Below are 15,715 nucleotides of genomic sequence, written 5' to 3'. Positions count from 1 at the left end.
ATCTTTTCCTAGTTGTGAAGTAAATAATGCAAATCAAACAAAAAAAATTTCATGAAAAGAAACATTATAATCTTGAGAATCTTAAAAATTATTTGCATTTTTCTTCTTATGTTCAAAAAATTTTGCATTTACACAAGCAGCATTTTTGTTTTCAAGCTTTCACTTTACATTCAATACCAATGAATGGCGTATTATGTGGAATAGAGGGCAATGACATATCTGCTTGTCTATAAAACATTCCGAAGCAGTAATTGAACATTCCTTCCTTATCCCTGCCAATTTCCACCTTGGGGAAAAAAAAAACTCTCCCCAATGTCTCTTTCAACACTCTTCTCCAACTACAACTTGTTAATCTACATCTGTATCTTAGAAGTATAATGCAATGGACCATCTTATTCCAGTCTGCACATAACTTGTTTCAGCATGTAAAAGCCTCTGATTCAGCTCATCAACTGAAAATTCTAACAATGTTCCAGGGTAAGCAGAGACGAGCAAATAAATCCCTTCTCAGAATGCAAGAGTAAAGACCATGACCAGACCACCTGCACACTTTTGGAAGCCCCTTCCCCCATTCAAGAAACATACCAAACACAAAACAGTGAAGGTATCATCATGACTGCTGGTTCGCACGGAGGAAAATCTCAGTTCCTTCCTAATGTTTAATTCATCAGCAGAAAATTAGCACAACCAGTACGTTGAAACTGCATCGAAATCCAAATCTTCACACGCAATAGTTTTTAAATAGTTTACTCAATTCATCAACAACTCGTATCATAGACCAGTAGTGGTACTTTAGCTTGATTAATTATCCCAGTGGCTTAAGATTTTTACTGGATATACATAAAATTAATGAAATGCTCCATGGGCATTTTTGAATGAAACAAGTGAACACTAAGATTATACCTTTCAAAGAATAATATATTCTGTTCTTTTGATGAGTGCACAAGACTCAACCACAGCACTTTCCAATCGCTGATATGGAATGAAAACAACAACCATAACTGAAAAAAAAATTCAATTCTATGAGCTGGATTTTTGGAAGGCATATTTTTTAAAAAAAAACTTTTCCTATCCCGAATGTTCTCCAATAAATTGTTTCTCCAATATTTTTTTCTATCACGTTTTAAAACGTGATCAAATCTACTTTGCATTTCACTTTAGTCTCCCAAATAAACGAAACACTCTTCTTCCAAGCTCTACGCTAAGTTATCAATGTACAAGTGTTTCTTTTCAAATTTCTACATCAGAATAATTTCAGAAAAGAACCATGTCAATTTTGTGGGAAAGAAGAATTTAATTATCCAATTAAGATCTGATACAACTGCTCAATCTATTCAAAGATTACCTCTTAAGCAATATTAAGAATGTGAAAAATCTAATTCTGGTGGCTGGGGAAGGAAGAGAAACCATCTTTCAAATTCAAAGCAGCTACACCTTAATGTTTTCTGAAATACCATAAAGTTCTTTAAAAAAACTACCCAATGCAGGACAAGAATGTTCATGCACATCAGTACAACTCTGATTATGGACAAATTAGATTATCCAAAATCCTCTCTGTTATCTGAAATTTTTTTGGACCTGGAAGTGATGTCTGTTCAGTTCCAAAAGTTGTTTTGGATTTCAAAAATCTTCATTTTTATCTGAAAAATTTTTGAAGTTGAAATGACGTAATTTGGCATCCAAAAAGTTTCAGATAAATGAGGATATCTGAAACAATCAGGAATCCTCAGTTATCCAAAAAAAAAATTGGAGCCAAACTGACATCACAGGTTGAAGTCATTTTGGAAAAACCCCAGAGTAGAATTGAGTGTTTGATGTTGGGTTTATCCATGTTGCTTTTTTGGTGAGAATTAAACATTATTCTAATGCTTTAAAAGCCTTCCCTTGTTGTTTGCTGTTTAAACACTGTTACAAGTGATTTGATGTTGCTACTGGGCTGTTTTTAAAAAATGACCAATTATCCAAAAATATCATTTACCCAAAATAGACCCAGTCTCGACCATTTTGGATCATCAGTTGTACTGTATCTGTTCATAGAATGAAGAAAACTTGGGTTTTCTTTATTTTTGTACAAAAAAAGACAAAGAATTTTAATTACAGAGAAACTCTTAGCACACTTCTACTTAAACAAGCCAAGCCACAGTCCTATAAAACTTGAATTAGTTTTAGTCAATGAATAAAATGCTTGTTATGTTTGTTATTCATCATCCAACAATTTTCAAGAGTACTCGTAACCAGCACCTATTCAAAATTTGTATTTGCAATATTGCATTGTCAATCATCCTTTCATTTTACCAGTGCCTAAAAATTATAGTTTCAGTTACAGCACCTGCCATGGCTCAATGACTTGCATTTAAGACGACAGATGACCCTCATTCTTTCTTTTATGCAGGACAATATGGAAATTTGTTCAGTTTACTTGACAGTCAACATATAATTAGTCCCATCTTCAAGTTCAATTTCAAATTTATTGTCACAGAGCATATACAACATCACATACAACCTCGAGATTAGGAGTGCCAGGCAATACTCATGGCGACTCTTTGCTCGTCTTACGGCAGACAGAAGTTGAAATACATCATACAGTTATATTTCTAATGAGTTATTTCATGACAATAATAGGGATTTTTTTTTCCTGCAATCCAGGCAGAATTTATCAGGAGTGCAAATGTATTCAAGAAAAAGATACCTATACCAAAAGGGAGAGTATAAACAAATAAAGTAATATAAACAAACAGATATCATCTTACTTAAGGCTGCATGCAGTTTCAAGGTCTATACCATGTTATGAAGAGGAAGATTAAGCAGTTTTCTGTTGTAGTTCAAGTTCAAAGTTATTGTCAGAGTACAGACATGACATCACATAGAACAGACACTTTCCTGTGCGCCAGGCAGAATTTCAACTGATCAGTAACTGCCAAATGTACTCAGGAAAAGGAAATGCATGCAAAGAGGAGAAATGTAAACCAACTGTGCAATACAAAAAAAATGTCAATAATAAATAAAGAAAGAGTCCTTAAATAAGAGCAAGAATGTGTTGTTCAGGAATTTGAAGGTGGAGGGGGAGCAACTGTCCCTGACCCTGGTGATACGATTCTTGTGGCACCTATACCTCTTTCCTGATGGGATCAGCGAGAATGGAGCATGTCTTGGGTGGTGTGGATCCTTGATGATTGTTGCTGTTCTCCAATGGCAGCGTTCCCTGTACAGTAAAAATCGGAATGTCAGAAATCCAGACCACTCGAGAATCCGGACTTCTCGAAAACTCTAGGCTTTTGTATCCATGTGAAAGTGCCAAATTGTACAGGGGCAACAAGCAACCACGCAGAAGTCACGGTAATGTAAGAATTTTTTTTTTTGTATTTTATAGGATTCCATGTTAGTGCCATGCAATTGCTCAGCAAAAGGAGGCGCAAGTGCTCTTTCCATCCAATAGCCTACAGGTCACCCTTGGGCAAGGTGAAATACCTCCCAATCAGGGTCACATAAAACCATGGATTGTAGATGGTGGATGGTTTTTACATGCAGATTCAACAAAATGGAATTTATGGTGGTAAAATTAAAAATATTGGGCAGATGAATCCAGCATGGACACTGCAACTGAAGAAGGCCACAGGAATCCACTTCAGCATTTTTCCCTTGTGTAATCATGAAATCAACATCGACTACAGTCTCAGCTCATAGATGGAGCTTTTACCGAAGGAGAACCGGGGAGGCAACAACTAGAATTTGGAGGGTCAGAGTTCTTGATGGTTGAAGAGACATAGTCACTCATGTGGAATGGAAAGGCACCTGAATAATAATAATGAATTTCATATGAAAAATGTTTCGCTTATAAACTATTAAAAATTACCTGTTTATTCTCCTTAAACATGAATTTTAAAGTACCTGTACTGTCTGAGAATCCGGAAAATCTGGACTGAATTAATCTGAGTAGTCTGGATTTTAGGAGTTTTTCTGTACATGTTCCTGTTAATGGAGAGAGTTTTCCCCGTTTTGTACTGGGCTCTTGTGACACACGAAAGTCTGCAGATGCAGTAATTGAAGTAAAAACACAATGGTGGAGAAACAGCAGGTCAAAGAGAGTTCTTTATATAGCTAAGATAAAGGTACATTACCGACATTTCGGGTTTGAGCCCTTCATTAAGATATGAGCAAAATGTAGTCAGGTGCCCAAACAAAATGTTGTGGGGGAGGAAGAGGTACAGGGGGAGGAACTCAGGGTCACAGGTTGTAGGTGGATCGGGGAGTGAGGGCACAAGAAAACAGGGGGAGGTGGGTCAACTCTGTGAATGGAGAAGGAAGGGGGTGGAGAGCTGGAGGAAAGGAGACAGAGAGATAGGGTAGAGAGGGAGTACAAGCAATGGTCTAGAAACCAGAGAAGTCGATCTTAATGCCATCTGGTTGGAGGGTGCCCAGACAGATATTAGATGTTGCTCCTCCAATTTAAAGGTGGCCCATGGTGCACGAGCCCATGGACAGACATGTCAGCACGAGACTTCAGGCATTGGTCCTGGTAGATCTTCATTCAATAACGATGGGCAAATTCAATGCAGGTGGAATCAGTTGTAGAAATGTTTGTGAAATGTGCAGTTCAATACTTCTGGGCACATTCAATACAGGGTCAACTAGTCCGAGAAATGTTTTGTCAAGATGTTAAAATTGATCGTGTATAAAAATACTTGTTTTTTGAATTAATTTTTCAGTTCTATTAATTGAAATGATTGGCCACTCAGAGATCTCTGACGTTGATGTAGCCAGAATGAAAGGGTTCAGCAAAGCAATCTCTCCAGTCTCTCCGATATAGAAAAGGCTACAACAGGAGGACCATTTTCAGTGGAAGGCTCCCACAGATTCACAAGTGAGCTGTTGCTTCACTTGGCAGAACTGTTTGAGGCCCAAAATGGTGGGAAGGGAGGTGTGGGCATCTGTGGCACTTCCTGCAGCCGCAGGGAAAGGTACAGGGGTGGAGGGGGTGCAATTGCTGGGAAGACATGAGTGGATGAGGGAGTCACAAAGGGTCCGGTTCCTATGGAAGGTGGAGTGGGGAGGGGGGGAAAGAGAGGGAAGATATGTCTGATAGTGGAATCACGCTGTAGCTGATGGAAATTGTGGAGGATAATATGTTGGATGCAGAGGCTGGTGGGGTGGTAGGTAAGGACAAGGGAAATCCTGTGTTTGTTGTGTCCAGGGGCAGAGGGGGCCAGGGCAGATGAGGAGATAGTACAGGAGATTCATTTCAAATTCACTACATCCATTTCTACAAACACTATCCCTTTCCTCGATCTCCATCTCAGGAGACAAATTCTCAACAGATCTTCTACAAACCTACCAACTTCCACAACTACCTCTTCATACTCGGTCCCATCAGGATTACATTCAATTCTCTCAATTCCTCTGTCTCATCTTCACAAAGAAGACGATTTCCATGCCACATCATCTGAGATATCTTTCTTCAAGCAACATGGCTTCCCCTTCACCACTATTAACCCAGTGCTCATCTGTATATTTTCCATTACCTATACATCTGCCCTGGCCCCCTCCACCCCGATGTGTTTCAAGCACAGGATTCTCCTTCTTGTCATCTTCCACCCCACTAGCCTCTGCATCAAACACATCATCCTCCACCATTTCTGTCACTTACTACATGATGGCACCACCGGACACATTTTCCCTTTTCCTCTCCTCTCTGCCCTCCACAGGGACGCTCCCTCATGATACCCTCATCCACTCCTCCCTTCCACTAATCGCCCCCTTGGCACTTACCCCATAAATGCAGAAGGGGCTCCACATGCCCACACCTCCTCCTCCAAACAGTTCTTCCAAGTGAAGCAACACCACTTCTAAATCTGCAGGGGATCATCTACTGCATTTGGTGCTCCCAGAGAGACTGGACGTAGACTGGGAGGTTGCTTCATTGAGCACCTCTGCTCTGTCAGCCACAATAGCAGGGATCTCCCAGTGGCTACTCATTTCAGTTCCCTACCCCATTCCCTTGCCAACATGTCTGACCATGTTGTCCTACACTGCCAGACTGAGACAACTTGAAAATGGGAAGAACAACACCGCAGATTCTGTCTGGGCATCCACCCCCCCACCTCCACCCCAATGACTCCTTTCCTCTAGCTTAGTATGTCTCTCTCTCTCTTTCTCTGTCTCTTTTCACAGAGCCAAAAACAAACACACTTCCCCATTCAATTCTCATCTTTTCTCTCTCCTGTCCTCCTATTATATTGAATTAACACCTTTTGTCTGTTGGTCTGCACTCCTCTGCTGCATATTCTTCCCTTCTCCCCAGCCTTTTAATTTAAGCAATTGCCTGCTTTTTACTTGCATTTTGAAGGTGGCTTTGTCCCAAAACGTCGATAATATATCTTTACCTCCTATAGATGCTGCAAGACCTGCTGAGTTCCTCTAGTATTTCTGTGATTTTTATCCTTATTCCAAGCTATATTGATATGCAAGGAAGAGTAATAATTATTCCTAAAATGTTCTCCCAATGAAACTCTGATCATCTGGCCAGACTCATATCCAGAATGGCCCCTTTCTTGGCTTAATTATCCAGATGTTGCTTCAAGAAACATCCTGAATGTACCTAACAAATTCTACCCCTTCTAAGCCTCTGATATTATGGATGTCCCAATCAATATTAGGACAATTAAAGTCTCTGATAACAACAACCTTTCTACAATCCGTTTCTCTATTTCTTGGTGGCTATTGCAGAGACCTACAGTATAACCCTTTGATTTTTGATCTCTACTAATACTAATTCAGTGAATGAACCATTCAGTACTCTCTCTGAGTGTAACTGTAAAACTGTAGGGCAACAGTTGGTGTAGCGGATAGTGCAATGCCGTTACAGCACCAGCGATCGAAACCAGGGTTCAAATCCTTCACTGTCTGTAAGGAATAGATATGTTCTCCCTGTGTCTGCGTGGTTTTTCCCCGGGGACTCTGGTTTCCTCCCACTGTTCAAAATATACTGGGGTGGGAGATTAATTGGGTATAATTGAGCAGCATGAGCTCATGGTCCAAAATGTCCATCATGCTGTATGTCGAAATGTAATAATTTTTTAAAATTAAAACTCTCTCCAATTAGTAAATACGATGCCTCCACCTCTTTTACCCCACCCCCCAAACATTGAAAGTCAGAAACACTGAGCTGTCAATCCTGTCCCTCTTGCAAACAAGTCACTGTCATGGCCTCAACATCAGAGCCTGGATCAGTACATGGAATTAAGTTAATCTGCTTTACCCATAATACTCCTTGCATCAAAATAAACACACCAGCCATCAGTCTCACTGTCCTTCTCGTGTATCTTCCTGTCCCTTTCAGACTAACGACTCAGCAATTGTAGTTTTTAAGAAATTGATACCTTAACCATTAATATTTTGCAACACTGCCAAAGAATATTTTAGTCACAGGTACATTTATTAGGCTGTTACCAAAGCTGCCATAATTTGCAATGCTATTACAAATCAAAACGCTCAATTCTTTCCATTCATTAAAGACTAGAAATAATCAACCTGACAACTTCTATATCTAAAGACTCAGCTTATTTAAGACCAGTAAAACATAGAAAGTAACCTTTTCCCATTTTGACCATTTTTCAGCAGCTCAACTTTTGTATTGAAATAATAAAGCATCAACAATAGAAATTGCTTTCACAGACAATAACAAAGTCACATGAACTTTGTTATAAAAAAACATGAAACATTAGTTTTGATATGTCAAAGCCTTTTTAATTTGCATTCAAAGATTCATCACTAATCCAATATTTTAGCTTTCCATAGTGACAGTTTACTTTATCCTATACATATTAACAAATATACGTGCCAAACATTTTGATTCAAGCTATGGCAGGGCCTGAATGCCATAACCGGTTACAAACACAAATCCAGTAAAGTAGTTGACAGCAAAGCTTCTCTCCCAGAGGAACGCAACACTTTCTACGACCGATTTGATGACAGTAACAGCAAAGAACCACTCCTCCACACCCCGACGATCTCCAGCCTGGATGGAGTTCCTGGCTAAATACTAAAAGATCTGTGCGGACCAAGGTATTCATTGATATCTTCAATATCTCACTCCAGCAGGGCGTGGTACCCACCTGTTTCAAACAGGCGTCAACTATACCAATGCCCCAGAAGAATCTAGTGACCCGTCTTAACGAGTATTGACCAGTAGCACTTACATCAACTGTGATTAAGTGCTTTGAAAGGCTGGTGATGAAGCAGATCAGCTCCTGTCTGAGCGGAGACCTGGATCCATTCGCCTATCACAGCAACAGGTCCACAGTGGATGCCATTTCACTGGCCCTACACAAAGCCCTGGATCTTTATTGACTACAGTTCAGCATTAACACCATCATCCCTTCAAAACTATCAGCAAACTTCAAGACTTGGGAGGTAACACATCACTGCCTAATTGATCATGGATTTCCTCACCTCCAGACCACAATCTGTGAGGATTGGTAAGAACTTCTTGATAATTTCCATCAATACTGGAGCACCACAGGGCTGTGTTCTTACCCCCCCCCCCCCCGCTCTGCTCACTTTACACCTACGACTGTGTGGCTCAGTGCAACAGCAACACCATCTACAAATTTGTGACGAAACCACTGTAGTGGGTTGTATAAAAAAAAAGGGATGAGTCAACATACAGGATGGAGATTGAAAACTTGGCTGAATGGTGCACCACTGACAACCTTGCACTCAATGTCACCAAAACTAAGGAGCTGATTGTTAACCAGGAGAGACAGAGGTATACAATCCAGTGATTATTGGGGGAATCAGAGGTAGAGAAGGTGAGCAAATTTAGGTTCTTGGTAGTCACTGTCTCGGAGGATCTTTCCTGGACCCAACACCAATGGTACCATGAGAAAAAAAGCACATCAGCTATTGCGGAGATTTGATATGACATCAGAAACCCTGGCAAATTTATACAAATGTGTGATGGAAAGTGTGCTGGCCAGCTGCATCACGGTCTGGTATAGGAACATCAATATCCCTGAGTGTAAAGCCCTCCAAAAGGTAGTGGACACAGCCCAGGACATACAGGCAAAACCTCCTCACTATTGAGTGCATCGCCAGGAAATACTGCCATCGGAGAGCAGCAGCAATCATTAAAGACCCACACCACCCAGCACATGCTCTGTTTTCGCTGCTGCCATCAGGAAAGTGGTATAGATGCCACAAGACTTGTACCATCAGGTTCAGGAATACCTGCTACCCCTTCACAACAAACTCAATCAGAAACTAATTTAAGGACTCTTACCTGTGCACTTTATTGATTTTATTTGCTCTCCCTGCATTGCAATTTGTTTATATTCGATATCTGTTTACAGTTCTTTTGATTGTTTACATGTTCATGCTGTGTGTAGTTTATTTTTTGCACTATCAATTAGTGGTCGAGTAATTCTGCCAAGCGCAAGGAAATAGGAATCTCAGGGTTGTATGTGATGTATGTATTCTGACAATAAATCTGAAATCTGCAACTTTTATTCAAATTGACAATTGTTATGCAGTATTTTAAATGCATTTACTTTTAAACTAGAAAAAAAATTGGTTTTAAAAACATAAGCAATTATTTTCTACCCTGAGTAATCAGTGAACAATATTGCCCAAAATCCCATACTATTTTGTAAACGAACCATAGTTGCATGATATGCATTACTTTTCTCATTCTTCTACCAATCCATGAAGAAAGAGGCTGTAAATGTTATCAACGATTTACTTACTCTTGGCCGCAAGAAATGTTGGTTTTTCTTCTCTGGAGACACAAAATCTGCTGCATAATAAATATTGCCAGTAGTAAAGGCGAAAAAAACAGAATGGTTTTCCTTTGTAATTTACATTTGGGGTGGGGGGGGGGGGGAGTACTAAATATATCGTCATAACGGGCTATTTATCTGGTCTAAATGACAAATCAGGGACATAGTGCGTTTACTCAAATTATATTAATAGCTCTTTTTAAAGGGCAAGTACAAATGGCAACCTAATTAGTTAAATGAACAACGAATATAATTGATTATATCGTTTTTATCAGTGACTTGGTTATCATTTCAAGTTGAAGGGAGACACCTTTCTCGCAGGTATCGCAATGAGTGCCTCGTGGGGATTCAGAAATCCCAAAAAGCAATAAATGTGAATGTTTTCACTAAAAGTAAACTGCGATCGTCGATTGGAGTATTGATCAGTAACGCAAAACTCATAGGCGTCTGTTTTTCCACACGATAATCTTACAGTTGCAATAAAACATTTTTAATTGAACCTAATCATTTAACTTGTAGAATATTGTCAAACTGGTCGGTTACTTGTATAACACAGCAATACGTTAAAACAAACGGGGAAAAAAATAAGTAAAAAGCGCAGACCAAAAATGTCTAGGAAGTGTTTCAGTACAAAGTGAACCCCAAATCCAAATCCCAGTGTAATTCACAGCCATCTAGTGGATAAAGTTGGAAAACAAAAGAAACCAACAAACCAATTCCTCAACACATATCAACCGATCCCCACAACTTCCAGGGAAACAGGGATCATGGGCTCTCAGTTGGACTCCGAACTACACACACTCGTCAATGACATCTAATTAAATATATTCAACCACTGAAATTGTTCATTTTAATCTCAGAACCTTTTCTTGTTTGATGGTCTTCCAGATGAATGAGGGACAACAGAAATCTTTCGGATTGAGGACGGGGCACAAAGCCTTTTGTTTCACTTCCAATTTATTTTTTGCCGGCCGCGGTCCATTTGCTATGCGGATAGAAACACCTGATCCCAGAGCCCGTCGGCTTCGGGAAAAGGTCCCACGATCACAGCACTCTCATTCATCAGGAATACAGCTACCAGCAGGACGGCTGGTTGTTCTCCTGCCTTGGGGAGAAAAGGGAAAGTGCTCTGCTAATGTTCGCTTTCTAGTGAGGGATGATGTGAACTACTTTTTGAGGAGATATAGGGGACGGAATCTGAACATTTCTGCGGTGGGGGGATTCGACTGGTTGTTGGGAAGGATCCGGCAGATGAGAACGATATTCAGAAAGGTGAGATCTGCGTGGGTTCAAGGGTGGACGGTGGGTAAGAGACCAGTCTTATCCTTTTCTGAGTAGAATTCGGAGGAATAGGAGTGTTATGGCGGGTGGGGAAGGATAGAAAAATATTCTGGCGTATCTCCACAGTGCGAAAGGATGGTGAAAGGAGTGAACGACCGTGCGTTTCGGTGATGAGGGCGCTGGTTAGTTTGAAAAGGGGGCTGAGGGTGGTCTGGTCTGCACTAAAATAGGGAGGGGGCGAGAGTTGTGTAAAAGGAGGAGGAACATGGTTCCAACGATTTAACTGAAGAATACGCTGGCTCTGGAAGATACCGGTAAAGGGCAGGCAGCTGGGTCGAGCCGCGGGTCGCGAACAGGCTGAGCCCCACTCCCGACTCTCCGACCTTTAACTTGTCAACGAGCCACAGTTCTTCACTCCTCCGCTGCCTCTTACCTGACTGCCGCGGGCGCCGAGCCCTACATGCACACAAGATGCTCTGCCACACAATCAACACCATAGAACCGCCAGCAGATCCAAGATCCCGCTGCCTCTCCGGCCAACCTCGCAGCACCACCTTCTGCGTCCAACGGGCTCGAAACTTTTCACATTCTCCCGCACCTCAGCGCAACCTGGCAACCCATGTTCCGTCCACTCGCTCTGCGATCCTCCCATTGGCTGCTCCTGGCGTCTGTTCTTCTTCGATTGGTTCTAACGTGGCTATCAGCTCGACGCATTGGCCCGAGGCTTCCCCCTACCCATTGGCTGCTCCCGGTTCTTGCTCTCTTTCGATTCGCCCTGATCGTCTCCCACTGACCGCCTCGTTGGAACAGGACTCCGCCCCGACCCTTTCTTCGTCAAACGTGCCAGACACTGCCCATTCTTTTTGTGCAGATGGAGGAGCTGAAGCCCCGAGGGAGGATGGGAGTTGTAGTTCCAAGTCATTGGCAACGAGGACTACAGCTTAAAAACACCGTCCTCCTCAGTGCGGCGGCGGCGTTGTCAAGGTTTCGGTTGAAACTCCAGTGTCGAGACCAGTTCTCTCAGTGTTGGTGTCCCTCAACCGCTCTTCACTGTTTGGAATGAATGTAGACGCTAACGTGGAGACGTTATTCTCCTTGGAACTGTTAGTAGAGTATGTGGAGATTGCAATTGGGGCCCAACCCCAGTCCAGCCCTCTTCTGGCGGTGGCCTTCAGGCTGCTGGACTTCCCCACTCTCCTGGTTCATCAGACCAAGCCGGACCGCGCGGAGAGCCTGCGACGGAGCCGAGAGCGTGGCCGGGCGAGCGAGGGCCCCGGGCGGCCACTTGTCCCTTTCGGTAAAGGCAAGTCCTGCCTGTTCAAGATGGGCCTGTCGGCCCTTCACTGCCACTTGACCAACACCCCAGTGTATGCCATGCTACTCGACGTTTCACGGCGGATGCCTAAATTAGTGGGAAGTTCCTTGATCTCGATGGCAGATGCGGTGGAAAATATCAGGCTGGACGTGGAGGATCGCGGCATTACCATGCCCTCCATGCAAGGGAAGAAAGGGCTTTACCCTCTTTATACCCTGATGGGCATAAAGATTGGTCATCTATCTGCAGGATATAGACTCATGAGTTTGGGAGCTGGTTTACTTCCACATATTCCAGAAAATCGGGTCCTGAAAACTAAAATACGAGACCGTGAACTCCGTGTGCCAGGCCAACGGGATAGTGATGAGATCGCAAATCAAAGCTCTGGGAACATTCCATCTGACTCTGAAATATGCCCTGACCTTGTGCCCTGTGACCCGGCTATTCAGCATGTTCATTTAAACCAACGCGAAGTGCCAGTGGAACGTAATCCGAACAAACTGGCAAAAAGGGTACACGTAACGCACAAGATGAGATGGCAAAGTTTAGAATCCGAACTAACCGCGGATATCAAAACAAGCAACGTTTTTTGTCCTCCCCCCATGTACTACAGTCAGTCAAAAGATAAACCTAAAGAGAAGCTCGCTGAAATGTGGAAAGCAGCGGAGTACGAGGAATCCGCTCGACTCGAGGACCTGGAATCAGATGAAAGCCCGGAACTTTTCGACGTGCACCAGCCATTAAGTGATTTTACGTTAGCGGAAGGTCGCTCAGAAGTGACAGAGACATTAAAGATGCAGATTGAAAAGAACTCCACCAATCCGAATGTTGCTCGTCCAATCAGCCAGCTGCCTTTGCTGAATGCGCTCCTGCTGGAGCTTTCTTTGCTCCATCATGATCAATTGCCGCAGCGAATTCCTCTTGCTGTTCATCCTCAACTTGCCTGGCTTTACAGTAGTTTGAAGAACGATGCGCCCGAATATTATCAATCGACATTGCAACATGGTAAATCCACCCATCCAGATTTTAAGCAACAGAAGGGTGGAGTTCAAAAACAACGTACGTCCCCCAGAAACTTGAATAAAGAAAATAACCCAAAGCGAGTGAACACAAAGAAAGATCGGGAACATCCCAAAAGAAAGCTGGTATATGGCTTAACAAACACATTCCGTTTAAGGCTTAAACAAACCAACCCAGATATGTTGACACTGCATGAGCAGAAAGAGCTTTCCAGAAAAAGACCTTTGAAAAAGGCTACTGTGAAAAAACGCGGTGAAGGCAAAGAGAAGTATCTTTCTAAAGAAAACATTGAAACATTGGTTCAAAGCAGCACTGAACCTGACTCTGCTCATTCTTCAACGATTCCAAAAAATGAAAAGCTTACATACAAAACTAACTTGGAAGAAACTGTGAGGCATGAAAGTGTCTTTAGAACAGGAACTAAAAATAGAACTGTTCAGTCACCTGAACCATTAGGTTGGTGTGTGGAAAGTTGTGATTTCCAGACAGCAAATGACCAGGATCTTTATCGAAAAGATGTAAAAATCAAACTGCCTGAAATATTCAGTCATGATTCAGACCACAATGTTAGTGAGATTTGTTATAAAGCAGTGGATTTTTTTCAGACTCCAAATATAAATCCTGATCTTACTAGTGATCCAATAATAGTTGAAGACATTGATGCCCAGATTTCTTGCAGTAGTTGTGATGAAGCCAAGTATTCAGAGGACTTCACAAGTGCTGAACCAACAAGCAACTCAGAAGAATTTACCAGTCCTGAACCTACAGGTCGACTTGCAGATACTCCTGGTAGCAGTACTGAAGTTGCAACCATCAGGTTGAAGCATAAATATTCTAATAATGAATTGGGCTCTAGCCTTTCCAAATGTTCCAGAGACAACCGTGGTACACCTCAAAGTGAGATAGAAGATGATTCAGTCCCACTGCTGGCACCATCCAAGCAATCTCCAATTCAGTCTTTAAAAGGTGAAAATCTTGTAAAAAGTCACCATCAGAGAATGATTTTATCTTCAATAACCCCAAATCTATCTGATCAAGCAACCAGCTCAATGGAGGGAAGTCAACTGAAAAGAGTACTCAACCCATCAAATGAACAAGAAACTGAGAAACAATTGAAGTCAGTTGTTGAATGGGGTTCTAGGTCAGTCAATATAGTTCGCACTGAGGTCTCCCAACATTCAAGTTCTTTGGAGTCATCTCTGGTGAGCTCTTGCACACCGCCCAGTGTGTCTGATCTGGTCTGCAGTGGACTTGAAATGAACACAAAGGATAGTCAAGAAGATGAGTTGAAAAGGACAGGACTTATTAATGAATGCAAACATATTTCTGAACTAGTAGCCAACAAGCTTCCTGGTTATACTTTATGATCTATCGCCAAAGTTCTTGAGCATTCCAAAATGCAACTGTGTGCAACAGAAAACCATATTGTAACTTGTTATATTTCTCTTAACCTTGAAAATATTTTATCTGTAAAATATGCGATTTGTCATATGTGACAAAATTAGTACTAGAAAGAATGTAATTTTGGATTTTTTTTCTCTATTCTGACATATCTTCCTAAATGTCTTTCCTCCTTTGTCCATTCCTCTGCTTTCCTCATTTACTTCCTCAGTATTTGTATCATATTTCTAACAATTATCTTTCAAAGCATGGATCTGTTTCCCTGAGATCCAATATTATTTCTTTCTCTATGTGCTGTCCCTGGCAAGCATCACTTGTTAGGTTAAGTTCTAAATATATGCAAACAAATATAAATATATGCCATATTTCTATCCTTTAACATTTTTCATGAGTCTGTTTTTGTTTGTGTTGTAAAATGCTTATTTGAAAACTGCCCTGCAATGGAAAATTCTGCAATTAAACTTTGGAGAAAAGAAAGCTGTTGTTTTCACATCCATCATAAATTCTTTACAACTCCATCTCTGTCACGATCTCCCTGGAATTTAACTCTGCATTCAGTTTGGCCCTTTATGTCATTATTACCAGACCCAGATTAATGCAGTAGCAAAAGTAGCATGTGCTCGGGTCCCAGATTTTTAAGGGCCCTTGAGTTCATGTACTATGAATTATGAGAAACTTTTTCAGTTTCATCTTTGTGCACCAGCTATGAGATACCACACTGTGTTAAATTTAAGGTTAGTGAATTTCGTCAATTATGACCTTCAATCAGGGCTATTACCACAGTCTATTGGTATGTTGTATCTCTTTGCTGCTGCACAATAGTCTGATTAAAGGTGATAATCAGCTAAAATCGCTCACCTTACATGGAAGATCCACTGTCCTCGCCCGACCACCCCACTCCTAACCCTGGCTGCGCACCCCCCCT

At 41.6% G+C, this 15,715-nt stretch overlaps 2 protein-coding genes across 4 annotated transcripts in view; one reads left to right on the top strand and one right to left on the bottom strand.

Annotated features, from left to right (window-relative positions):
* Positions 1-13,519, bottom strand: part of sipa1l2 (signal induced proliferation associated 1 like 2) — a 664,341-nt gene extending 650,822 nt beyond the window's left edge. For 2 of the 3 annotated variants that reach the window (XM_069885037.1, XM_069885038.1), the window contains exon 1: positions 11,488-13,519. The gene's annotated coding sequence lies outside the window, so the exon portion shown is untranslated. Of the gene's footprint in view, positions 1-3,112; positions 3,203-11,487 lie in introns of all 3 variants that reach the window. The other variant, XM_069885039.1, reaches the window with a different exon arrangement.
* map10 (microtubule associated protein 10) lies at positions 11,908-15,252 on the top strand. Its single transcript, XM_069885046.1, has one exon. It carries the CDS (start codon positions 12,114-12,116, stop codon positions 14,754-14,756), a length of 2,643 nt encoding a protein of 880 aa, XP_069741147.1. The 5' UTR covers positions 11,908-12,113; the 3' UTR covers positions 14,757-15,252.
* The last annotated feature ends 463 nt before the right edge of the window (positions 15,253-15,715 follow it).

This window comes from Narcine bancroftii, chromosome 6, assembly GCF_036971445.1.
Source record: "Narcine bancroftii isolate sNarBan1 chromosome 6, sNarBan1.hap1, whole genome shotgun sequence".
NCBI lineage: Eukaryota > Metazoa > Chordata > Chondrichthyes > Torpediniformes > Narcinidae > Narcine > Narcine bancroftii.
Note: the sequence above shows the minus strand (reverse complement) of the source record. Positions and strands in the feature narration are given on the sequence as shown.